This window comes from Gallinula chloropus (assembly GCF_964237585.1).
Source record: "Gallinula chloropus genome assembly, chromosome: 7".
NCBI classification, from domain to species: domain Eukaryota; kingdom Metazoa; phylum Chordata; class Aves; order Gruiformes; family Rallidae; genus Gallinula; species Gallinula chloropus.
In genome coordinates, this window is record NC_140092.1 from 17,332,883 (window position 1) to 17,359,611 (window position 26,729).

Here is a 26,729-nt window from a genome sequence, read left to right on the forward strand (position 1 = left end):
TTCTTTTCCAGCCCTTCAGTGGAGAAACACAGCGTCTCTCTCCAGCATTCCTGAACAATAGTGGAGACTTTTGAACCCTCTGTCAGGTATCATATGCAATTACCACCGAGCAAAGTCCACCAGATATAATCCATGACAAACAGGTGTGGAATGACTTTCATTCTGACAATTAATACAATACTGGTTTCCCTGACAATAACACAACAACGTATTTTTAATGAAAAGCTATATTCTAACAAATAACACTTCTGAGCCACTGCTGCATGTTATAATTTATTGAAATTATTTCTATTTCAAACAAAGATTAGAAATTTGATTGTCTCTCACCTACTGAACAACCACTGCCTATACATATGCCAAGAACTCCTTACACACCAGCTGTTTCAACGTACCCAGCATGGTATGTCACATAGAGGCATGGACAAGATACTTTAAAACACATGGAATCCTCAGTGCAGCTGTGGGACTGAAATAAATCATGTGCCACACAGTGTTTTAAATACTGATAGATAAACGTACCTTGGGCAGTCAGGAGGTAAACAACACATAAATGCACAACACGGGGCATGTACAATACCAACATTTCTCCAGCTGTGTAGTGAAGGCAACAAAATACATTAACAGTACCTAACTGTTGGCTAACAAATTGATCATTTACTTCATTTGGTATTTGTATAATCACTTTTGCCACGTTCTGAGAAAAAAAATCCACACTTCAGTTTTCCAGACCATGATTCAAGGTACCTTTGTGACAAAGCTTTTGGCCATGTCACATACTGTACTTTAAACAGACCGCTTGGGAATGACAAGCATCCACTCATAGCATCTAGGTGTGTCAGTGGTAACCAAAGAGCTTTACCAGGCTCTTTGTGTGTAATCTACTTGACCAAGACAGTATCTGTCATTTTTCAAGATGTTTCAGCTTCAAGGATGCTGCTGCCTCTGTTTTCCTATGTATGTGTATGTTTATATATATTTTAAAAGATTAAGTGACCAACTTCCATTAGCAGGAGTGAAGATTCTAAAAATGTTACAGCTGATGCCCTCCTCCTGACTGACCAGACACTAGTTAGGGTGCTACCCAGCAGCAGAGATGTGTGCATGTTTGCAGCAAAATGTGTGTTGAAGTGGTTAGTAAGAATTAACTGCAGTGAAATGGTACAGTTCATCAAGGGAGTATGCAAAACGTTAGTGCCTTCCCAGAGTCTTCAGTGTGAGCAATTCAGTGGCTTTTGCTACATTTTATTCTCTTTATGCCACTTTTGTTTGGACAGCTGCCCTGCTGCCCAAAACCCCAGCAACTACTGAGCACCAAAATGGGGCTTTGCCTTAGAGCAGTGAGGGGAACGTGAGGTCTCTGGCCTCCCGTGTGGCGTGGTGCCTGACCTGAGGATCCCTCTCGAAGAATTCCACACATACACATCCTGTGTGAGGACTTGGGGTAAATACAGCAACTGGGACCTTAGGTATAAAGCTCTTGTTGCTGCAGGAGCTGGTTTGTATTTTGTGGAATTCTATGTCCTGAGAGAGCTATAAAACAAGAACAGATGATAGTTTATCTTCCAAATGACCAATGCTGAAGTTAATGTGTAACACGTGCACAGCTTTCAGGAAGGGAAGCGTGTGCTTATCTAGGAAAACTTGTCAAAAATCTACTTGCGACATCGCTTTTGTGGCCTCCACTGCCCGACGCTCCCGCAAAACAAACCTACTTTAAAGGGCAGAAAACACACGGGGAGGGAGGAGTGGGAAGTTTCTGATGAGCTGGAACACCTTACCTCTGCAAAAGAGTTACAAAGCTCTCACAGTTTCTATGAGGTCTCAGTCCACCATGAACATGTTTTCACTCCTGACACATTCCGATATGCACTTATCTACTCTGCTGTGGCAGGATTCGATGCCGTCACATGCAGAATTACAGACCAGCAGTTTAACTTCAGAATTTAATTCTGAGGTTCTCAATAATGCATCAGTACTGGCATTTATGGGGAAGAAGAAAACTCATCTCAGACACTGCTGCTCACGGTCATACTTCAGGTTATTACCTGTTGAATAACAAATTCATACGCTGCTCACATTTAAGTACCCAGGAAAATGCTTACTACCCCCCCAAAAAAAGTAAGTTACATATACCTCTTTAAAACTGTACTTGCAATAGAAACACACTTTATAAATACTTCACATAACTTAAGCAACCGCGCAACTGCTGAACTGCACAGATAGAATGGGAGCTCAAGCAACACTTCCAACATCTCGACTATTTCCAAACTGAAGTTACATTTCCACACTTGATAATAATTTTCAAATATAATTTGTGCTAGCATAATTTTTTTCTTTACCTCTGTGAGAATACAAGGCAGAAATAACACAATATTCTAAAGTGACTCTTCCGTTACCCCTTAGTACACAGATGGTACACCACATAATTTGGGGGGAAATCACTTTATCACTCTTTGACAGGAAACGAAGACAAAAATTTGGTGCTTCAGCCATAATTCTAGGCAAATCCACTTGCAGGAACAAATGGACGTTCCTGCTGAAGCAGTTCAATCACAGTTGTGTTCTCAGCAGCCCTCGAGGTCTTGGGATGTAAGATGAAAATCTCCTTTAAAGGCAACGGAAGGCAGTCGAGATCGTTGCTAAGATCACACTCTTTAAGTATGTTCTACAGATCCCAGTTCAGGAAGGTACTTCAGCAGACTGAAAGCTTCCTGAAGCAGTGGCACTATTAGAGCTAACAGGATGATGACATCATACCGCTGAATGTGTTAGCCTTTGCTTAAAAGTATTACGTAGTAAGTGTTAGTATAAACTGCTGTAAAACCAGAAATCCTTGAAGGCATGCAATTACTTCATACAAAGACATGTAAACGCAAAAGAGAACTCTTCTGGTGGTGGTCTGTGGTTTAGTGCGTGGCTCCACACGGATTGACAGACGTCTGACAACCCATGTTGTAACTTGTCACCTGAACCTTGAACAGTGTCCCATCCGCACACATGCAGAGCTTGAACCGCAGCCAGTTGCCGTTATTGAACTGCTCCCCGTAGGAAGAGCTCGGCAGTCGCGATGGGCTGACCATCACGGTTCCGTTCAGGATAATACTGTTCTCCTGTTAAGAGGGAGAATTTAAACAAGGCAGGTTGTTTATGAAAAGGGCAAGCTAGTTTAATGAATCAATGACATCTTTAGGATGGCTGTAGGAATCAACAGAATAAAAAGGTGCCTATGTGAAGGCTTCATTTTTAATTAAATCTGTGAGGAACACCCATGAATTTCTCAATTATAGCCAGCAATGCACTTTGCTATTTCAGTGGTAGATCAATACTGAGAGTCACAGCAGGATGGCTTTTCACTTGGCAGACCTATTAGCAAATGCAGTAAATCTAAAAACATGTATGTGAAAGGGGAATCAGTGTTTGAGTTCATATATGAAATTCATTCACACACTCAATAAAAGTGAATGTATCTCTATTTTTGATCCCCCTTTACCTTTTTTCCATCATTCTATATGCTCTGCAGTCTTAATAGTGGCCAAAAAATCTTAAAGGAATGCTGGCAAGTCTTGTTGTGACAGCACAGAAGGTAGTGCTCCTACCTGTATGCTCTGCCCCTGTGTTAAAAGTTGCTGTCCACAGCGAAACCCCCAGCAGACAGGTGAATTCCCTTTGGTACTCCTTTCAGTGCAGAGGCCAATAGCTTAGCTTTAACTGCTCTGTGGGCATTTAGCTACTGGAACCGCTAATTAACAGCTAAGTAATCCATAGAAAGCTCCATCAGGTTATTATCAGACTGAATTTGAAACTAAGCTGTAAAAAGAATTGCTGATTCGTTACTTACAGCTTTCAGCTCCATGTTACCCCCCATTCGGAACTCGATGGTCTTGCCTGTGATGAAAACACCTTCATTTCCACGGACAATAGCACGGCCATCAACCTTTATGTTTAGATCACTGGTTGCATTACTGGTAATCTGGGAACATAAAAAGAGTCTGTTACACGATGTAAATGTGCTGCTTGGGTTTGTCTGAGTAACTTTAATTTTCTTAAAAATATTGCTACACAATTGAACAAAAAGCTTCAATGCACCTTTTGCCCTTCTCCCATTATGCCTGTGAAGCTTCTGCCCACTTATACAGTCACATCTGAAAACAGGGACTACTTAGGTTTAGAAGGTATGTCAAACACTTCACGTTTGCATATTGTTTGTGATAAAAATAACAATTCGTATGACAATTTTATGGGATACCCAGTTAACACTGGTACCAAATACAGGTTTCTTGTCAGGAGTGACCATGTAAACTTACTCTTGTTTTCATTTAATCCGTTCCTGATACGTATTTAAAATTACAGCGTTTCTTTTAGTCGGCAGAGGAAACACAAAGAGCAGCAAACTAAATTTTCTTCTTTGTTTGTCCTTAACAGGAGGTGCTTCCTAAGGCACCTCAACCCTCTGCAAAACCACTGATACTACTCTACTAATGTTATACAGGAAAACTAGAGTCTGTACTCTCTGTAAAGCTTTTATTGTAAGCTATGATATGCAATAAAGTGTTTCAGTCTGACCTTGAGATAAACTCTTTAAAAGTACACCAATATTTAGGGGGTTTGCCTTTCTCACAAAGCATACTCAATGTAGAAAACAACTAAGAACAGAACTTGTTTAACCTAGAAGCCATGAACTGAATTAACAGCATTAATTCATGTAACACTGTGATTGTTCTCTACAACCTTACTCAGACTTCTGAAATTCTGAATGTATTAACATTTATCTCCAACAGAAGGAAAATGAAGTTCTGGTAATTATTTTTGTAAGTTCATAGTAGAAACAGAAGCTTTTCATAGAAATTTTATTTCTGAAGCAGTTATCTAGGCACAAACAAATGGAGAAATGCTTAATAAAGAGACACACACATGCCTAGTTGGCATGCTATTCTGGATATTACACTTAATGATTTCAGTTTTCATTTCTGTTGTCATTTTTAGGATGATCTATGGTTTATTTTCAGAGCTGCATTTTTAGCTATACTTAGTCAAATGTCTAAATATGCTTGAAAGGTGTAATTAATAAACTGTTTTGTTATTCTACAACTACGGCAACTGTATAACGAGCTTTTACAGAAAGGAAGCTGTAGTTACAAGAGACATACCCTCTCTGTAGAGGCCTTCTGTACATTCAAGATTTTAACTCCATTGGGCAGGTGAAACTCATGAGTTTCATAGTCGGTGCTGAACAAGGTATTTTGTGTCCGTGGGTCAACAAACTCCATGCCAATATCGCTGGTAATAGACGTTTTGTCTTTTTCTACACTAAGCCTGGTTGTTCCTTGCTGAAACACAATCTTCAGATACAAAGTCATTAAGTTAATGACGTTTCAGATACAATATTTATTAACAACCTAGAGTGTAATTCCACAGCACACTGCTCCACAACCTTTCAATTCCTGACATAACTTACAGGCTGATTATTTCCAGTGATCACCAAATCTTCATTGCGCCTGCCTCCCACGGTGCTTTTGTACAGGGGGTGGATAACGCCCATGTCAGACACCTGCTTAAACCGCAGCAAGCCGCTCTCGTGGAACTCCATACTGTCACAGCCATTGGGACCGATTCGAATTACTGCCCAGATAACCAGAGTAATCTGAAAGAGAAACACATTTTCAGAGATTACTTTGATCACTTGGATCTTCCCACAAGCATTGTATTAGAGGTTTTATATGAAATAATTGTTAATGCTAATGTTTAAGTGAGCTTTAGGTGTGAATTTACTTTTGTCAGTTTAATTCCTACTGGAAACATCAAAATAACATTTAATTATGAAAAGCATTTCAGACTCGTCTGAAATGGTAACTAAAATAATTTGTATACATATATATATATATGAAATTAAATCCCATCCACAATTAACTATTTCTCCTGTTTAAAGGTAACCATTACCTAATGAAATTTCCTGAACAAAGTAGCTCAGCTCAGGATATACTTACCCATGAAATACAAGAAAGCACCTTCACATGTTAATGTCCAGTTAGGAAAAAGAACTCATTACTTGTCATTGATGAAGCAATAAAAAAGGTGCTAATTACAACAATGAAGGTTTAAGTGCAGTGGCTGACTAAACCTGAATGCTCATATGCAGCTCTGTTACTGTATGTAAAATGTTCCTGACATATCAGTTTATCCTGAATGCATTTGTACTGTACTAGTAACACCGCAACATTTGCTGTTACTGAGTTTTGAGAACAGAGACACATTTCCAAGGTTCCTAATTCTGTGTTGCATAAATGTGTTCCTTGCTGGGATCATGATAACTGAAATAATCATGACTGATCTTACAAGATTCTCCCACCTAATTTTGCTCTGACTACAAAAGAAGAAAAAAGAAAGGAGGAAATAAGAAATCTCCTTCAGTGCATTTTAAGTCCTCCTCAGCCATTCAGGAATGTTTTATTTCTCTAATAAAATGTCAAAACTAAGTACATCCTAATGTTGCTTACAGCTGAAGTATTATACTCACAACCAGATTGATGACAGCCAAAATAAAAAGCAGAACAATCACACAAATGGCCAGGTTGCCTTTTCTGCCACGCAACCCTGTCTTATGGAGACGGTCCTCATCGATCGGAATGTATCCTGCTTTGAAGTTACTGTTGTGCTCCTTGTTCACGTTCCTGCGCTCCACGGCCTTCTCCCGCATAGACTTCTTCACCGGGCCATTCGAGCTCTGCTGCAGTACAAAGCATGGATCAGCTGCTGCAAGGCATGTAAATCCACTGACATGACACACACAGATGTATGCAAGAGTATAGATTTGAATTGACTAGTGGAATATATTAGATACTATGTCAGCCTGCCACTCTGTACTCGGAATACACACTTAAAACCACTGCAATCTCTGCTAATGCCATGATTAAAATCACTACATAGTCAGACAGTGCATTTTTATATAAAATATAAATTGTTTATCATGTCAGATAGGAATTATTAATGACATTGTTGCAGCAAAAATACAAATACCTGTAAATAACTTAATCATGTTTTTACCTCTTGGGGACAATACAGGCCATAATCCTGCAGGTCATCTACTGATACACAGGATTTAATTCCCTCCATGCTGATGTGGGATAGACTCTCAAGGTGTCTATCCAAAAGGAGTGTGGTGGATACATGTTTGAAGTAAGTTTGCGAGCACAGAGTTTGCATTCAACTTCTACTGCCTGCATGCAGCATCAAGAAAGAAGGCCTCAAACTTGGTATGGGGAACTTGGCCAGCCTAGCTTTAATTTCATCATTTGAAGTTACTAGATTACAAGGGATATCCCATCAGTGCAACAAATTGTAGAGGAAACTCTTGAGATATTCATAGGGAAAATAAAACTTTGATTTACTTTTTAACTTTGTTCAAAATTACGTTCCACCTCCCTTGAATTGAACAGGCTGCTATTTAAGGGTTCAATTCTACAACAGGGCTTTCTCTTTCTGATGGGATTAAGTTTGTTCATCTGAAATGAATCCTGAGGCTGTGCTTTATGCTTATTGCACTTGTATGTGTCTATACTGATGTAACAGACAAAAATGTCTTGGTTTTTTTCTGTTCCCAAAGAACAAGGAAATGCTGTTGAGAAAGGTGCTTGACCAGAACAAGTTTATGGAGGGCTTCCTTGATCATGCTCTGGAAGCCATTCTAACCCTGAACAAACTCAGAACTGGCTAGGCAGGGAAGCTGAGAGGTCTGTGCTCTGGGGGAAAGGAAACAGAAATCTTATCCAACAGGACAGCATCTTGTCCTGAGGATAGTGTGTTCTTGACAAGATGTGACGGTGAGATAAAACTCCCGTGTAGTTCTTTCACCTGGTAAGGCAGCACCCCAGAAGACGGCACTGGGACTGGGAGGACAGGGGTGAAACAGCGACTGCACGAAGGAGTGCTGGAGCATCCATGGCACCCGGGACAAGGCTGCTAAAGGAAACTGGCGCTTCCTACTCTCTGCCTCCACCGGCGCACACACACATACACAGACTCACTCGCATGAAAAGCCCCGTGGAGATGCAGGAGCCTCTGAAAGATGCACGTCAGGGTGGTTCTCCATCCGGCCTGCCCGGTGCGGTCAGAGCCCTGTCGCACCTGCCCGCCCGCTGACAGCGCCAGTGCTGCCGACTGATTCAGCTTTCGTTCCCGTGTGCGAGCTCGGATGCCACGGCAGAGCGCCAGTCCCCAGTCTTATTTACACACCCCGCCGAGCTGCCTACCAGCCTGCCAGCCACTGACGCGCAGCCCTATAAATACCAACCGCACTGACCAACGGCTTCCCGGGTCGTGGCAAGTGCCTATTTACACAAGACAGCCACATTCCCGGGCAGAAACGCCACAACACTTTATTTGAAAACAGAAAGGCTCCCTTCGTTGTCAGAGGTGCTGCGGGCTGGGCGGCCCGGGGGTAACGGGGCTGTAAGGCGTCCCGCCCCGACAGCGGGCTCAGGCCGCCTCTCCCCCCAAAGGCAAAGGCCGTCCTGCCCGGACAGCGGAGGGAACGGGTCGGAACCGCCACCCATGAGCCGTTCCTCCCCTCCCCGACTGGTGCTGGCCGTGGGGGAGCGAGGGGGACCGGGACAGCCCGCCGCGGCCCCGCCCGCCCGCCGGGGCCATCCAACCGGCCTCGGCAACCGCCGCGAAAATGGCGCCCCCACCCGAGCGCCCCCGCCACAAGCAGCGCCTCTCGGCCGGCCGGAGCGGCTGCTCGCGGGGCTCGCCGCGAACCGGCGGGTGACGAGGCGGGCCTCGCTTCCCCTCTCCTTCCCGCCCCACGGCGGAGGCAGCCACGACACCTCCCAGTCCCTGCGCCACGGCGGGGACAGACCTGCTCAGACGCCGCCGCCGCCATCTTGCTCCGCTGCTGTCGCTGCGGGGGGGGGACCACGGGCGCCCCCTTGTGGCGCGGGACGGCAGGCATTCAGGGGCGAGCTCGGCGTCGCTCCGGCTCCGCCGGTTGCCCGGCAGCGCCACCCGGCGGGCGACGTGGGTGTTCGCCCCTCCGCACATCCCGCCGGGCCGGTCCGCGGGGCCGCGGGCAAGCGGGGGCCGGGCCGCCGCGTTACCACAACCCAGGCGCGCCCTGCCCGCGTCGCCGTGGCACCCACTGCCGCGCACGGCCCGGCCTACGGTACAGTCGCGACTATAAAGGCGGCGCGAAGGCGGAGCTGCCTAGAGCGGCGGGCTCGGGACGGCCGTACCATCTCTCCGCCCCCTCGCACCGCCCGCCGAAGGCTGCCGGAGGGACGGGGACACCGCCACCTGCCCCCCGGAGGGACGCGGGAACCAGCGCCGCTCGTAGCAACACCGGGAGACAGCTGACAGCCGGCCATGGCCGACGGCTTGAGGAGGCTGGTCGGGGCGGAGAGCGGCCGTGTGCTCCAGGAGAAACTGGAGAGCTGGTACCGGGACTACGAGGTGGGCTGCGGCTGCCAGCGGCGGTGGGGGGCTGAGGCGGGGGGGGGTGTAGATCCGCCTCTGCTGGGTACGGAGGGCTGCCCGCCTCGCCCCGCGGGCCCTCGGGGCGCGGGAGGCCGTTGCCGCGGTGCCCGGGTTGCGCGGCCGTTTCCGCGGTGACGACGGGACGCGGAGCCTCCACCGCCTCCCGGTGCTCTCTGCCCCGGGCAACTGAAGCCTGCAGCCGGGCGCGGGGAGCCGCTCATGTCGGGGCGCTGAGCCACTTCCCGCAGGCTCCACACACGGTGCCCGCAGCACTCGCAGCTTCTGCCGTTTCGGGTTTTGCCCGTGACAGGGTTCGCTGAGGGCAAGGACTGGGTGGGGGGGGGGGGGGGGGGTGTAAAAGCGATACTGGGGCTGTAATGACCGAACCTGGCTCGGGAAACAGTTTTGTACAAGGAGCAGGGGCGAAGGTGGGCTTCAGCCCCCGCCTGTGGCCTGGGAACAGTCAGGAAAAGGTGGGGGGAAAAGGCTGTTGAAAGTGAGAAGCGGGTTGTCCGGCTTCCCGGCTTTTGCGGAGTGGGTGGGAAACCTGTTAGACCCGAGAAGCTGCTGCTGGTACCTGAGGAAGGGCTTTGCAAGGTGGGGGAAAGTGAAGAGTCTCCGTTAGGGTTGAGGAGGAGGCTGGAGATGGATGAAATGGCATGCAGGGAGGAGGATGAGGTAACGAGAGATTGAGGAGGCAGAAGAGAAGGTGGAAAATTTAGGGAAAGATAAGATAAAGGCAACTGGGATTTGAAAATTGGGAGTTTTCTCAGCAGGAACAGTCTTGACAGGGTTGTTGCTCCTGTGTCCCCAGGCTACATTAGCTTCAGGAGGCTGGTATTTGATTTGGTAAGTATCTGCAGTGTGCTGTGGCTGGTGAGGAAAGGTGCTGAGCAGAGATGCAGACTTTGCAAGGAAAGCCACCTCCTTTTCTTACTTCATGGTATGTAGGAGTTACAGCACATTAATGGCTGAGCTCTCTGCAAAGGATGGTTTTAAGGAGGAGTTTGAGGGTAGCTTGTAAAGCTACCACAGCGTGCAAGACACCAGAGGAGGAAGAACAGAGCACCCATCTTCCAAATGGGTGGCGGAGGTAGTCTGCAGCATACTGGGAAACAAAGATGAGCAGCTTCGAAAAAAGAAGAACTGGCAGATGGAAGCACCGTGGGTGTTATGCCAGTGTAATGAGCTGGAAAAATGCACCACTGCAAAAGTGGTCTTCTGGTGGAGGTTTGCAGGGTGAGACTGTGCTCCTTGAGGCCAGAGGAAAACATGTAGCAATCAAAATGCAGGCTGACAGGGGCATCCGTGGGAGTTTTAGCTGTTTAGGAAGCTTGCAAAAACCATATGGAACCATTAAAGCCTGAAGACCCTAGAGGGTGTTGAATGTAATGCACAGGTTATAAGGGTTTAAGGAAGCAGGTACAAAGGATGTGTTCTTCTGGCATCCTAGACAGATTAACCCCATTAACTCCTCTTCAGAACAGTGTTAGCTGAAAGAGGTGTCATTTTGCTGTTCTGTTGTTTCCTAGGCATAATGTTGGATTTTGTCCATGTTTCAGTAGTTTTTGTTTCAGTTGGTAACTTAAAAATCAGATGAAATTGCATGGAGGCCTCAGGTGGCTGTTGACAGAGCAGTATAATAGCCATGTATGTATTACTTTGGCTAATATGGAGAATCAGGTTTTGGACTAATAAATTCTTTTATTCAACATCCTCCTATCATATTATTTTTAAAACTCTGTGTTGAAAGATTTTAACACAGACCCACAAGTGTCATGATTCTTGTTTTAAAGATACTTCTTGTTGCATCTTCTTTATGAATGTGGCCTGGCCTTCACCAGAGTGGTAGGTCCTGGTGCATGGGGGGTTTCAAAGGCTGGAAAACACTGGGGAAGTGGAGAGACTTCACCCCCCCAGGAACTGGCATATCCCACAGGAGGCACTGATACGGCCTGGGCTTTGCCAGAACAGTGGTGGCCACCCCACACAGGCAGCCTGGGCATGGGATGGCAGTTGGCACAGGGAGGGTGTCTCTTTGAAAGTGAGGCATTCCACTGGCTGAGTGGGAGATTTGAGGTGCACATAAACCAGCAGGAGGAAGAGACTTCCCCTGAATGCTGAGGTGCCCTTGCAGAACTGCTTCACTGCTCTGCAGACTGAAGAGGAAACAAACACCCAGCACATCAGGAGAGATGCTGGAGCTGAGTGAGGCAGCCTGATCTGCTCCCTGTATAGCAACCAGTGCAGCTAAGAAAAGGTGATGTATAATGGTAGTAGATGACTCAGGGACATCGCTGAGAGAATACCAAGCTTCATATGGTCTACTGCCTATTATCTGCTGCTGTTGTTTCACTTGGGCACCAGTGATAGTCAGCAGCAATCTGAAGAGTATCCAGGCAGATTACAGAGCCTTGGATAAGGGACTCTGGAGTGCAGGTAGATCTTTCTTCAGTCCTCCCAGTCAATGTGAGGGGGTTTGAAAGTGACAGTCAAATGTGGTGAATCAACAAATGGTTACAGGACTGGTGCCACAGCCAGGGATTTGGCTACTTGGGACTCGCTTTGAGAAGCCTGGCCTACTGGGGGCTGATGGGGTCCATCTGTCAAAAGGGGATTGCCAAGCTGCTGAAGAAGGCTTTAGACTAAAATTGCCAGGGGAGGGGAACCTCAGTCCATCCTACTTCAACCAGTTTGACGCCTGTGCCAGCAACAGATGCCCAGAGCCAGGACAAGAGAAGGCTCCAGGAAAACTTTACAGCAGCCTTCCAGTACCTAAAGGAGGCCTAAGGGAAAGATGGAGAGGGGCTGGTTACAAGGGTGTGTAGTCATAGGGCAAGGGGTAATGGGCTTAAACTGAAAGAGGGCAGATTTAGATTAGATATAAGGAAGAAATTCTTCATTGTGAGGGCGGTGTGGCCCTGGCACAGGTTGCCCAGAGAAGCTGTGTCTGCCCCCTCCCTGGCAGCATTCAGGGCCAGGTTGAATGGGGCTTTGGGCAACCTGGGCTAGTGGAGGGTGTCCCTTGCCCATGGCAGGGGCATTGGGAGTAGATGGTCTTTAAGGTCCTTTCCAACCCAAGCCATTCTATAATAGAAGTTCTGATGTCTTGTTTGTTCACCTATTAAGAATGTGATCCTTTTAAAGATGAATATTCCAGTGGATGCAGTAGAAAAAGGTTGTGACAATGTAATTATGGGGAAAAAAAATCATGATCATAACAGGAACCATTGCAAGTAAGAATGTCCAGACAGATATATTAATACACATTAATTTACAGATTAATTCCTGTGATCAGAATCTGAACCGATGCTGTGAAATAATAGAACTGAACTCTCAGATTCAAGGGCAGCTCTTCACAATCCTCAATGAAACATCTCGAGAAGGTAAATCAGTGCTTTGACTGACACATTTCACATGTCATCTTTTCAAACTCTGGCTTTTTCTGTAAGTGTTCTCACAATTTCTTGATGTATGAATTTTCTTAGGTGGGCATTATGCAGGTGTGGAAACAATAAAAACTCGTCTCCTGCCATGGCTTGGGACCTGTTTTTCCTGTGCTACTTCAGGAAGGCTCTTTGAAACCAGCCTTTCTCTCACTCAGGTATGTAGGAAATGTATTTTAAGGGAATAGAATGGTGTGAATTTATACCTGCAGGAGAGCTTTAATAGCTTTCTATTAATAGTAGCCTTCCTAATTTTGCTTAATAAGTCCTTAGTTGCTTATGGAGACAATTATGTTATTTCTCTGTCATTCTTATGTCTCCTCTTAAGTTCCCTTTGAAAAGGAAATCAAAGAGGCCATTAAAGTTACCTTTGGCATTCTAGGTCTTACGCTGTTTCACCAGGAGTGACAATATGGGGGAATTTGCTTTGTAAGAGAAGCTACACTCTTGTTCTGCTTTCCTTTTCTAGGTGAAGCATTATGCTACATTTACATTTGCAAAGACATCATAGAAGCATTTATGCCATATCTTTATTTGTAAAAACCTAACACTGTGAAAATACAGGTGTAAGTTGAAGGTGTGTGCAAACTCCATGCATTTTTTTTATTGTGGGAAAAATATTTGTTTAGTATCTGAGTATTATATCATCTCCAGAAAGGGGAAGAAGTGCTTATGTCCATCATGATATCACCATGTGCCTGACTTGATGTTTGGACTTAATATGTATTTTATACTTACTGAAGGTGTTGTAGTACTGACAGTTTGGTGGGAATGCAAATTTGCTGTGGCTTTGTGCTATGAAAGAAAATCAGAGCACTGGTGGATGCAGATCAGGGGCAAATATTGAAGATCTTGAGGTTTGACAGTGATGCCTCCATGTTCTCTAATTCTCATTTTTACACCTCTTCTGTCAAAATCTTTCACAATTAAAATAGGCCCAATGAAAAGTGATACCCCATAGGAGTCAGATATATAGTCAAGTGAGTACAGTAGAAGAAGTAGAGTTCTACAAAAAACCCTCCACAAAATGTAAAATGATGATGTTATTAGATGACAGTACACCTGGTACACCAGTTGTGGATTTGCCATTGCATGTGACATTCAAAATTTAAAGAGAAGCCTGCTGCACAGTTACTTACTTAATTCCAGTGGTATCAGGCAAATATAGCTTGTTGTCTGTGTAGCAGTGTGCATTCTGGAATGACATTAGTTGCCTCTTTTCTAATATTTTTTTCTGTTATTTTGTGTACACAAATTCCCAAAAACCTTACTTGAGTTGGTGATTTAGTCAGAAGATGACAGATTGGAAATAAAACCATGCAATACATCTGCAAGAACACCTTGTTTAGATGATGTGTATACAAGTTGGTAAATCTGCTTATAGCCCTTCCGTATTCTCAATCATGAGGTGTAAATGAAGTGAGTATTTTTTCTTAACATAGTTGAGTCTTTATTTTGTGTGCCTGGAAGCTTTTGCTTATGTCTCTAGGAGGTATGCAATTGCTTTTGTTTTCAGTTACTTTAGAAATGGTCTTTCCTGAAATGCTTAGGAATACATCTGCTAATAATGCTCCTCTACACTGCTGAAGGATTCTGTAAGGAAGAACATTCAAGCACTGTGATTTTGTTTTATTGCAGGATTCAATTGAGAAAGAGAGGCAGCTGAGAGAGCTAGCCAGCAATCAGAATTTTCAACTGCAAGAGCTGCAGGAGGAACTGACTTCAACCCGTCTACAGCTCAACCACGTGCAACAAGAGTAGGGGAATTAACTGTCATTCTTTTTGCTTTGTTTTTTGTTCATTTGTTTTTCAACAAGGCATTGTTTTCTCTTGGCATCTAAATACTGTCAGAGATTTATTAAATGTTTCCTTTCTGGCTTAAAATCAGAGCTTTACAGTACATTTAGGCTCTGGATTGTCCACATGTGTCCAAAGTGGGGTACAAATTACACAGTCATAAATTGCCTTGGTAGGTTTGCTTCTGGCAGAGGAGGTGGAGAACATGCCTGTGTTCCAGACAAAAGGGGTTTGTGTAGTGTGTGACCATTCCAGTGGAATTATAGTCAATGAACTGTATGAATGCTGAGCAAACCTGGATAAAAAACAATTGAGTAGCTATAGTGCAACACTTATTGAAGGACCTACAGTGTGTTATAATTAGTTATGGTATGTAATCAGTATGTCAACATCTAAGATCACACTGTGGTAAGATGGAGGAAGAAAGAAAGACAGATTTTCAAATAAGTGACTAGGACTGAACAGTATTTGTCCAGTTGCATAGAACACTTTTTCTGGACCACTCTAGTCTCAAAATTACTTAATTACTTCAGAAACAAACTTGTGCCAGTTTCAGGGCTGTTACAGAAGTAGCTCTAAGTGACAGACACTTCCTCATACATCCTAGTAGGATGAGGATGATTAATGTTTGCTGTCCTTGGGGTCAGTACAATAAGTGATACAATTTAATGCTCTTACTAAGTGATTCCCAGAATATCAAGTTATCAGAACTGCAAACTCTATTAGATTTAAGAGGTTCAATAGAATAATTTCATCCTGTATCCTACTCTTGCAGATATCTCCTGTTTTCATGGAACTGTAGAATCTCAGCATGGTTTTGTTTGGAAGGGGCCATCAAAGACCATCTAGGCCACCCCCTCTGTTGTTGGCAGGGACATGTTCCACGAGATTAGGTTGCTCAAAGACCCATACCAACCTGACCCTGAACACTTCAGGGATGGGGCACCCACAGCTTCTCAGGGCAGCCTGTTTCAGTATCTCACTGTCCTCATCATAAAGAATTTTGTCCTTATATGCAATCTACATATTTTCTCTTTTAATTTAAAACCATTACCCCTTTTCCTATCACTAGGGTAGGGGTAAAAAGTAAAGCCCCTCTCCCTCTTTTTTATAAACACCCTCATGAAAGGGGAGTAGTGGGGGAGAATCACTTCCCTTGACCTGCTGGCTGTGCTTCTTTTTATGCAACCCAGGATATGGTTGTCTTTCTGGGCTGCAAACACACATTGCCAGTTCATTTCTGGTTTTACATATACCACTATATCCAAGTTATTCTACACAGGGCTACTCTTAATCCATTTTTTTTCCACCAGTCTGTACTGATATAGGTGATTGGCCAGCCCCAGGTGCATCACCTTGCACTTGGCCTTGTTGAATTTCATGAGATGCACATGGACCCAGCTCTCCAATCTGTCGAGATCCTACCTTTGCCATGCAGGTTATTAATTTTTCTTGCAGTCTGGAAAATACCCAGCTGGCTCTTGAAGACACAGAGACCAAATCAGCCACTGCTCTCTTGGCAGCAGAAGATGAAATTGTTCAGCTAAAATCAGCGTAAGAAAAACTGAATCTTGGGGTATTTCTGGCAGAAAGTCAGCATTCAGAGACACAGTCTGTCCTTTACCTGAGTGGGTTTGGTATGTTCTAAGCTGTTCTGTGCTGTAACAAAAAAAAATACGTCTAGCTCCTTAACATCCTGTAGCTTTGTTTACTGGTGTTACAGAGGCAATGAACATAAGTAGATCCATGTGAGATGAATCTTTATGGCTGAACTTCTTTTTTGTTTAGGATAAAGGAAGGATTACTTTGAAACTAGGAACTTGATAGCATTTGAATCGTGTAGATCAAGTTAACTAGAAGAGATTAATTTTCTGAATCTAGCCAGAAACTGTTTGCAATTTGCTATCATGCTTTTGGAAGTAGTGTGTGTGTCTTAAATAAAAGACATTTCAGTCTTTCTATCTTAGGATAAAGTCCTTTATATGGCTTTTTCTTTTATACCATTTTTGCCACATCCTTTTGCCTGCCTGCACAGAAGTTATGGCTATTGGTAGCCTCTGGTTTAAAAGTGGTTTTTGAGTTTCTAAGTGTGTTGGTCATTGGAAATTAACCTGGGTAGTTAAGGGTGCAGCTGGGGAACCTGCCTTTCCATTTCAATATATGCATTCTTAAAACTCATTTCCTTTTGTGGCTTAAACAAGACAGTTCTAGAAGCAGTAATAGTTCTTCACTATTGTGACATATAGCCCATGGTGTGTTTATGTGTGTTCTATTATCAGAAAAGAATAGAAAGTTGAAATTAATTTTAACAGCATGTGAATTCTTGTGGTAACTGACATTTCAACAACAGAAATATAGCCATACTTGTTAAATGCTTCCTGCCTTTCAGTAAATAACATTGACACTCTTAAAAATGGAAGAAACTCAACTTGCTGCTTATACTGTAGGAAACGATATTACTGTCTGTGAGTTTATCTTTCCCTTTGGGGGTAACTGAAAAGATGAGCTGCATGATAATCAAACACCACTACCTCAGGCCATTAGAGTTTCTATTTCTAGTATCAGGTAGAATATCACTTGTTCATCTCCTGATGTTCACCATGGCTTCTAGAGGAATGTTTTTGATTTGTTGGGTGAAACTAGCTCATATAACTCCTTGATGTTTAGATATAACCAGATTGCTATCTTCCTGATTAAAATTGTTAGTAGGGAATCAAGCATCTCACTATTCCTATGTGTAGGTTTTAATGCAGACTGGACAAAAATTTATGTTGCTATTTGTACCAATGACAGAAGAATAAAACTACTGTCTTCCTGTAAATTCAGGAATTCCATCATTTCCACATACTTGCAGTTCATGTTTCCTCTCAGTTTAACTGGCACTCCACACTGGCATCTTCTGATTGGGTGTTCAACCTCTGATTGAAGCAAACGTTTTATTTCTCATATTCTGTGAATCATCTTTTCAATATTCGAAAATATTTGAACCCTATGGGTGAGATCAGATTTGACTAGTCTTTACCTGCCTGTCAAAACCAGAATCCTTCTACAAGTAAAGGGAGTGAGGTGGGAACTGGATCTGTCAGGGCAGAATATATATTTTATTTTTCAATACAAGGAAAAGTTTGTCAGGAGTGTCCTTTATATCTTTGGCTATAAACCTGGGTTTTTTTGAGACTTTTAGAATAGCTGATTCCTCTTGTCTATAGTTTGTCTGTCTTGCATACCTAAATCAAAGCATGTTTTGCAAGACATCTTGGTCTCCTGTGTTGTTACAGCAAATGTGGTCTAGACTCAATAGAATTAAATTCTATAGCCAGTATGCTTTTGTTGTATAAAGTTATTAATTATAACAAGACTTATCTATTTGCTGCAGAATTATGAATGAAAATACAATTAAAAAATTAATAACTATCAACATTTAGAAGTAATGGGAAGTTCTTCAGGGAAGACAAAATATAAAATGTACTAAACACTGTTGTTATATGTAGACTAAACAAAATGCTATTAATATTATTATAAGTGGAGGCATACTACTAGGGTGCTTGGACTTGTGTCAAGGTCTAATTGAACTTAACGAAGCCAGACAACCCACTTTGAAATAAATGAGGTCAAGAGGGCTTTCTTTCTTGATCTGCTGCATGGAAGACCTCTTATATAGATTTTCAGGAAGAAGTTTTTATAAACATGGTTGTAATTGATTGCAGCCAATATGGCAGTTATCTCACTCACATTAAGACCTTATGGTATTGCTGGTGCAGGGTCTCTTGAAGTAAATGGGCATTTGACCAAAAGTTATATAGGTGGAGTTGTTCTTGACTTGAATTTGAAGGCAGTTTGACTGAATTTGGAGGAACTGTGAGAAACTTTAATGAATTGTTTGAAACTGGAGGGTAGGAGTCGGCTTCTTTATCGATAGAGCATTGAGCAGGCACTTGACGCACATTCTCAAGGCTGTTGTATTTTCCCCCGAGAAACTGAAGATGCCTATTCTATTTTTAAATGGTTAGATGGTGGAGTTTAATACGCTAGTTATGGACTAAAAGTAAAAGCAGGTTATAGAAACTCTTCTGATTTTTCTAAGAACTGTATTTTACCTTATTGTTCTCATTATTTTTCTTGTTAGCATCTACATCTCTTTAATCTTAACAGAAAGATAATACTCTCGTCATTTTAGATTAATATTTAGCAGAAGAGTGAATGATCAGTAAAACTGAATACCACATAGATTTAATTAGCATGGAAAGAATTAGCTTACAAAAGCGAGCAGTGGTAATTCCAAAATGTGCCTGAGTTGTTTTTCTCCTTTTGGTATATAGTTTTTCTTACATAGGAAGAAACATTAATTTTCAGTGGTGGCTTTTCTTATGTTTGTGACTTACGACATGACTTGTGATGAACAATGAAAGATGCAGGTATTTCTGCTGGTTTCAGTCTGTCATGAGCTCTCCTGTTTTTCATTATTTTCCCCTTTCCTGATAAAGGCAGACCTATAACTAAGGACCTGTTTGTGTTTGTAATTATTACCTCCTGTTGTGTTGTGGATCTCACAGCAGTGAGATAAAGACCATCAACATTTGCTTTAAAACTTTCTGAAAACTACCCCTGTGAATAGGGGTGAGTAACAGATATAAAATAATACAGAAGTGAAATGATTACTTTTTATTTATCCTTTCTGTTGGAAAGTTACTAATACTGCATTGTCTGTCTGCATTTTCTATCATGGCAATTTAAGTACAGATTGACCAGAGTGTTGTGTATTATGTAGAGGCTTTTTTGTTTGTTTCTGTACATACTGGTTTTCCCTTATCTCTATCTCTAGAGCTTGTCTTCCCAAATCTACTTTCCTTTCCCAGTTGTTCTTTGTATTAGAATCCTTCAGCCTTTTTTTACTGCTACTTCCTTTCTTAGACTTCATTATCTGAGCTAGAACATGGACACCCGGTATTAACCAAGCAGTGATCTCTCCTGCAATATAACATGTAGCATATCCAGTTTTCTCTCACAGTACACTTTTTACATTTGAAAGTGTAATTAAGAGTCTGCTTTGGAGTGTGCTTTTTAAAACTCTTGATTTCCCTGTACTTTAGCATAAGCACTTGCTCAATATTTCTCTTTGTTCTTTTTGTTTGATGATGGGGATTAATTGATAGATGGTTTGCGTTGGTAGAAGGACATCTTGTGACTAACTTTAATCTGTGTGGTTAAGTCTGAAGACCTCCCGTGCACAGGAGAAGGATGCTCTGAGGAAGTTAGATCGTCTGAATGACTATGAGCAGCAGATTCAAATACTGCGGGACGAGGTTTCTATCCTGGATGCCCAAAAGTCTGTTCTCCAGAGCAGGTAGAGGTGTTACTCAGAGAAGTCACTGAATCAGAGAAATTGTTCATGTTAGGTGGCATGAATTCTCTCCTAATTTTTAAATTAAAGTACAAAGAAAAGCTAAACTTTTGCACTTTGTTATGAAGGAACTCTTAACTGATTTCTCTTAGTGCCCAAATATTTTAAGTTAAGTTTCTGACAAAACAGTAAAAAGAGCAACTTTACAAAAAGTGTTGAGAGCAACTGTGTGGGATAAAGAGATGTTCAACTTTTTTGTTCATAAGTCAGCTCTCAATACCCTACCAGTACTGGGCAGAACTTGTTACATTCTCACTTGTTGGACTTTGTAATTCTTCAGTGGTACAGCAAGAGGAACAGATCTCCCAAGCATTACTAATTAAAAGTTTGTTTCCCCAGAACATAGTTCTTGACCATATACACTTTAGGAATTACTTTTAATTTTATGATCCAGGTTCTAGCCCATAAAACATATTGACACAAATGCCTTTGTATTAGACTAGCCAGCTGCAGCTTTACCCAAAATCTTGACTTACCCTTGTAATATTTAAATTGACACAACTTTGTGCACTAGGCAAAAGCATCTGAGGAGGGTGAACTGACGTCACGCTTCTTTCCATGTCTGTTATAGGCTTGCACGGAGCCACTCTCCTTCCCCAAGGCACAGTGAGAGCAAGTCGCCTAGTCCGCTTCCCCGGAGGAGCTGCTCGCCCGGCCGAGCCAGGCACACGAACGCTTCCCGCCGCGCCTGCCTCGTAGCTCGCTTTGGTGACATTTACGCTCAAGAGCGCTTGGACGCAGAGACCCTCCTGAGGACATACATCAGCGACATGGAGACGGTGCAGAGGATAATATACGTTGCAGCTGTGGTAAGAAATAAAAACAAAATTCAGGTTTTACAGGCCAGAAGTGTTTTATAAAGTGTTATGGCTGGATGGGATTAAGTTGTGTATAAACTAGCATTTCTGTGAAGTACAGAGAGGAAAATGTCTTTTTTTCCCCTATTTGATTTCCCTTTCATTCCCTCACACTTTTACATTAAACTCTCAATTTAATGTTGCTTTGACTGCCCTGTCCCAACATTGGAACAGGGTCAATGATCTACAGCAGAGGAGCTAAAAGTGGCACATAAGAAGGCTGAATGGCTCTGAAAGGTAGATGATTTCTGCACTAAACAACATCGCCTCATTTAGATGAATTCTTTGGGGAATACTACATTTTAGAAAGCTACAAATCTTTCCATATTGTGCTTCCCTCTTGCCTGCAGATATGTGGTTTTCTAGTTTTATTGGGTCCCTTGAAATTACCTTGATACCTCACACTTATCATGAGCTCAGTCTGAGTAAAGCTGTTTTTAATTTTTCGGTACTTAATCTTCTAGTCTAAAGTTGATGTAGTACCTACCTGTGTCAAGAGGCAGTGTGTCTCTTAATGTGTGCGTCATCCCAAGCACATTTAACTTACTGAAGTGTTTTTCCCCACAACTGTCATTCAGTTTACACTCTTGAATTCAACCTTTCTTCTCAACAGAGAAGAGGTGCTCCTGTCTGACATGTCAGGCTGGGGCACACAAAGTGCTCTTACTGAATTCTGCTCTAGAGATCTCTGAACATGATTCCATGGATCATAGGTGTGTGATGGAATCCTACATAAAAATGGAAGGTCAGGTGGGAAGCTTTTCAATCCTGTCTTCTGCAAATAAATCACTCTTGATTTAATCAGAGAAGACCTCCCAGATGAGTACTGTTTTTAACTTTCACTTTTACAGCAGTGTTTTGTATTCCTCCTTACAATGATGATATTGGGCTAAAATCATCCCCTTGGATAACTGATTAAAAATTAATTTCAGTCTCCAGGATTTAACTAGAAATTCTTTGTTTGCAGGAGTCTTTCCATGCAGCAAAGATGGCCTACAGACAGTTCAAAATACGTGTAAGAGAGACTCTATCTCTAGGTCACTCGGGGCCTGAGTCACTGGAAGACACTGTCCTGGATTATATAGTTCGCCATGAGGATCTGTATGACGTTCAAGCCAGTGTCAATGTACGTTAAGGGCAGTGGGGAAGTGACATGTTGATGTACTTCAGTAGCTAGTAAACTTGGAGTGTGTAAACTAGAAATAAGCTGTAACCTGAAGAAGGAAAAAAGTTTATTACATGTATTTTATGTCTTGTAGCAGTTTCATAATAATTCCATAATAATATTGTGGTATGGCCCAGTAACCACTTGTTTTATTTGCCTGTGACCAGAATGTCTCTGTCTGCTGGGATAATTTTGGCAAGACACAGTGTAACTGTCTTAAATGTAAGCTAAATGTCTTATTTTTCTTAAATTCTGTGCTCTACTGAAAAATTGCATCTCCCTCCTAACACTGATGTCAATCTTTGTTTTTAAAATAGCAGCACATTCTTTCTGAAGCTAAGATTTTCTGGACCAGCTTAAGACTATACTGCTGGGAGCTTCTTATGCTGATCTTTAAATGTAGAAAGCTGAGAGGCATATTTAGGGGGGGATTTCCATACTTGTCCATAAATTAAATTATTAGTGAGCTCAAATTACTCAATTATATTTCTTTTCAGGAGGTAATTCGCTCCATGAACATCACCCCAAAGATTTCATTTCCACCAGAAATTGATTTCATTGTGATCAGCACATTGATTCAAGAGCTGTGCCGTGTGGCTTTTTCAATGCAGACACTTGTTCCTCCTCTTGATATTGCCTTTGGTACTGACGGAGAACTTTTCAGTGAGACCAAGTAAGAACCCTTTCTTTTCAGTCAGATTCTTACTATTAAAAAAAAAAAAAAAAACATCAGGTTGTACAGTCTACGTCTTTCCTAATTAATATAAAGGTTTAAGATGATATTAATTCGGAGAAAATATTCCTGGTCTGTAGAGCATTTGGTATGTCTTTAAGGTTTGTGATGGTATATAAATGCCAGGATGTAGACCTTTTCTTTAATGAACAGCAGAGTGATTTTCTGGATAAACGTCAGTCTCTAAAGCATTTAATTTATCCTTTATGAGAACAATTATCATCAGCTTTCCTTTCCCTATGTAGTCTCTATCTGCCTCAAGTGTTTATAAAATGCATGCATCTTTATTCCTCTTTTCTGGATCATTTTGTAAATGTTTACTGGGATCTGGTGTTTGATACCAGGGTCATTATGTGTGCCGTGACTTCCAGGCTGTAGCTGCTGTACAACATATGGTATATATACACTCCTATCTCTTCTGGTTTAGAGCTGAGCAAAAAGAACAGCGCCTTTTAAAACCAGGAATTTTGTTTCAAAAATACACATCATACGTTACATCTTTTTACCTTAGGGTCAGGGCTGAGGGCTTTGTCAGCTGTCAGAGACTGCAGGGTACTACTATGCCTCCAAGAAAACTAATGGGATTGATAGCTTCAAAAAACATTTCAGAAGCAAGAAAAGCCACACCAGTAAGGAGGCTTCTAATAATAATCATTTAAAATAGAATGGAACTCAGATGGGGAAGAGCTTGAAAAGCCAAGGAGAGAAATAAGAGAAGATAAAAGTAGCCCTTCAACAGGAGAGTCTAAAGTCATACGTTACTACGTAATGATCTGGTCCAAATACTGGGCAGTTAGCTATCTGGTACCCAAAGCTATTGGCTGAATTAAGAAGGGAGCAATACCATAGTATATTCCTGGAACCATAGTATAGTCCTGGAATGCTTTCTCCACCTTTTTCGTGTGTGGCCTTCAAAACACAGGTGTAATGTGTTTATACACGCTCCTGGGGGAGACATATGCACACATCCATAAATCTATATAGTTAAGTATGTGGCATATATATATGACTACATGTATAGCATATATATACGTGGTAGACAGAGATGGAGCAAAATTTGTAGAAATTAAAATAGTTCTGTTAGCTGTGATACCATTCTTTAAAATGCTTGGCCAAACTTTAGTGTCCCTTATACCTTCCTCCATGCAGAACTGCATGCCTCTGTTTCCAACACTGCTTTATATAAATTGCTATTGTATCTACATCACTGATGTATAGATGCATTGCCTTTATACATTTCAGTTATTTACTGTTTGCATTGGGTTTGAGTCCACAAAACCAGACATGCATTATTCAGCCAATAGAGACTCAGGTAGGGAATATATAGCTGGTATATTAATACGGGCCTTCAAAATAACTTCCTTAGCTAGAAAGTCACTGTTTCATTATAAAATTCTGAGGGTCTTGCTGATAAAATTGGCTCTTATGTCTCATAAAATACTAGGATGTAACTTTACAGTTGAGAGAGAGCATTTCTGTAATATCCTGCACAGGAGTCTTGCTTTAGCAAGGTATTTCAGGAAGATGGGATGACTACGCCTGCCAAAATGCTACTCAGGAGATTGTCAGTGGACCCAAGGACCCTGCTTTGTGTGAGGCTTACACAAGATTATGGTCTAGTGGCCTTCTGCAATGTGAGATGACTTTTTTGGAGTGTCTCTCAGTAGAGGTAGAGAACATATTCTGCTAAGTCTGTCTTACAAATTCATTTTTTTACAAGTTCACGGAAAGGCCACTTATTTTTGTGATACAGAAATATTGTCAAGAAAGGTATTTATGAGCTGTAACTAATATTCTGGGTTTTATCAGTATTGCTGACTCGAAGTATCATCTGTATCTTTTGGCGCTTTGTACAAGAAATGTCTTTACGTATCTGTTTCAACAGGTACCATCGTAGTTTTGACTCTGATTTCACAGCTGGCTTGGTGGCCTATCATGTATGGCCTGCTCTGATGGAAAATGATATTGTAATTGTGAAGGGAGAGGCAGTTACAAAAAGAGGAGTTCTGGTACGTACTTTTGTTGAAGAACATGTTACGGGAAGTCAGTTGATTTAAACACACTTAACATTTAAAAAGATAAATTCTTGATTGTTTCCTACATGGCTGGAGTTGTGTATATCAATTATCAGTTGGGTTTTAGTGCCTCACCCTGTATTTAGGATGAGAAATGCCATTTGCCTTAATTTATTTGTTATGCAGATTTATGATTGTTGGCAGAGCCTGTTCTAAGGAGAAAGTTTACGATGTTGACTCTCTGTTCCCAAGCCTTGTCTCCAGCATGGTGTGTCTGCTTGCCAAGTATGTCTTTATTAAATGCACGCTCTCAAGAGGTTTGTCAAACTCTTTCAGTGGTCTCGCAGAAGTAGAAGCAGAAGCCACAGACGCAGCCGTAGCACCAGTCCTCTTCTATCTCGCCATGTAAGCCCCAGCTGAATGCTTGTAGTGTTTTAAACTCAGCGTGTAGGCAACCTTTTAAAAATGCTGATGTGCCACATGTACATTTTAACATTGGGAATAAGTGCCTTTGGGTCTGGAATGAGGTGAAGCTGAACTGACAAATGGTTATTGCCTGGCACGATTATCAGTAGAGACAGTGCATGAGAAGTAGATTATAGTTTAATTCTCAGAAATATCAACTGTGGATCGCAGAATCCTTTCCTCCTACTCGCCCTTGCTTCAGTACCTTTCTGAATAACTGAATGCATCATCTGGAAGTGTTTTAGTCATCTTGCAGTATATATATAACACATAGCACATAGCTTGTGCCTCCTGGCATTAATAATCTAAATTTACCCTCCAATGCCTCAAAGGAGCAGAAAATCAGCGTAGGGTGGACAGGAGGAGGAGAACTGAGATGATATGTGAAACCTTAGCAGAGTTCTGCAAATGGTATAGTTACACAATATTTTTAATTATTTCTGTAAAAATAACGTATATTTCCCTAATTGGTAGTCCATCTTATTAAATTGACATGGGTGCCCTCAAGATATGAATATTGAAAATGTGAGAGGCTTTAGGTAAGACTCAATTTTTTGTGTATGCAGGGAGTGATAAAAAAGGAGAAAGTTGTTTAATTTGACATTGTAGCCATGGTGCTGCACTGATGGAGGAACATGTGCAAATTTTCTATCTGTTGCTGGATCCCCAAGTGCCTTTCTTGGGCACAGTTCTCTAGCACACCTGACTTTCCTTTTCTGTTTGTCTTGCAGTTGTCTCGAAGCCGCAGTCCTTCACCACTGAGGAGCGGAAGCCCAAGTAAGTGGGCATAAAGTTCATTAAAGACTCAATGTTTTCACATTCAGTCCTTGAAGGACTGAACAAAGAAATGAAATAACTTCTTTTAGGTCTTTGACTCTAAAATACTAGCCCAAGTATATTTCTAAAATGGGCAGTCCCTTTCTTTTCTGCATGTGTAAAAAGGCTGAGATTTCTGACTTAGAGGGGAGCTTGTGTTTTACTACCCAGAGGGCTGTCATGAGTGCTCTCTGCTGGTTGCCTTTGTTGTGGCCAGTTCTATAGTAAACTCGTTCCTTTGGAAAGTTAGCTGCATGCTTGTTGGCTCCATGCCTTTCAAAATCCAAAGATCACTAAGTGGTGACAATGCAGCAAAGGATTTAGAACAAGTTGTACTGAAACGTGTCTTTTCTTCCATAGGGCGCTAACTGAACGTCTTCCTGCGTTTGAGTGCATCCATCCAGCTCCGGTGCCTTTTCTCTCCAGGAATACCTCAAATCTCGCAACAATGTGAATGGCAATTGTCACTGCAAATGGCGTTTGTGTTCAGTGTGGGTTTTAGAATTATACAAGGCTTCTTTTAATTTTAGAAACTAATTCAACCCCTATGATTTAAAAAAAAAGCG

General features: G+C 42.2%; 2 protein-coding genes across 2 annotated transcripts; one reads left to right on the forward strand and one right to left on the reverse strand.

Moving 5' to 3' along the window:
• Nucleotides 1–260: 260 nt before the first annotated feature.
• Nucleotides 261–8,891, reverse strand: SGCB (sarcoglycan beta). The gene is made up of 6 exons (XM_084266968.1): nucleotides 8,855–8,891; nucleotides 6,515–6,721; nucleotides 5,456–5,641; nucleotides 5,148–5,339; nucleotides 3,839–3,970; nucleotides 261–3,110 (listed from the first exon to the last, which is right to left on the reverse strand). Exons 1-6 carry the CDS (start codon nucleotides 8,876–8,878, stop codon nucleotides 2,907–2,909), a joined length of 945 nt encoding a protein of 314 aa, XP_084123094.1. The 5' UTR covers nucleotides 8,879–8,891; the 3' UTR covers nucleotides 261–2,906.
• Nucleotides 8,892–9,357: 466 nt separating this feature from the next.
• On the forward strand, nucleotides 9,358–25,302 carry SPATA18 (spermatogenesis associated 18; the record flags this gene model as incomplete). Its single annotated transcript, XM_084266851.1, has 11 exons — nucleotides 9,358–9,444; nucleotides 12,749–12,854; nucleotides 12,957–13,072; nucleotides 14,553–14,671; nucleotides 16,170–16,265; nucleotides 19,921–20,055; nucleotides 20,684–20,921; nucleotides 21,937–22,095; nucleotides 22,632–22,807; nucleotides 24,753–24,876; nucleotides 25,219–25,302. 11 exons carry the CDS (start codon nucleotides 9,358–9,360, stop codon nucleotides 25,300–25,302), a joined length of 1,440 nt encoding a protein of 479 aa, XP_084122977.1.
• Between the last annotated feature and the right edge of the window lie 1,427 nt (nucleotides 25,303–26,729).

Bases quoted from the DNA above. Each gene is read 5' to 3' on its own strand.
- SGCB (XM_084266968.1), bottom strand. From the start codon at position 8,878: ATGGCGGCGGCGGCGTCTGAGCAG. The intron at 5,340-5,455 runs GTAAGTTATGTC...TTGTATCTGAAG, and splicing joins TCACTGGAAATAATCAGCCT to ATTGTGTTTCAGCAAGGAAC. The intron at 3,111-3,838 runs GTAAGTAACGAA...CCCTCTTAACAG, and splicing joins GTAACATGGAGCTGAAAGCT to GAGAACAGTATTATCCTGAA.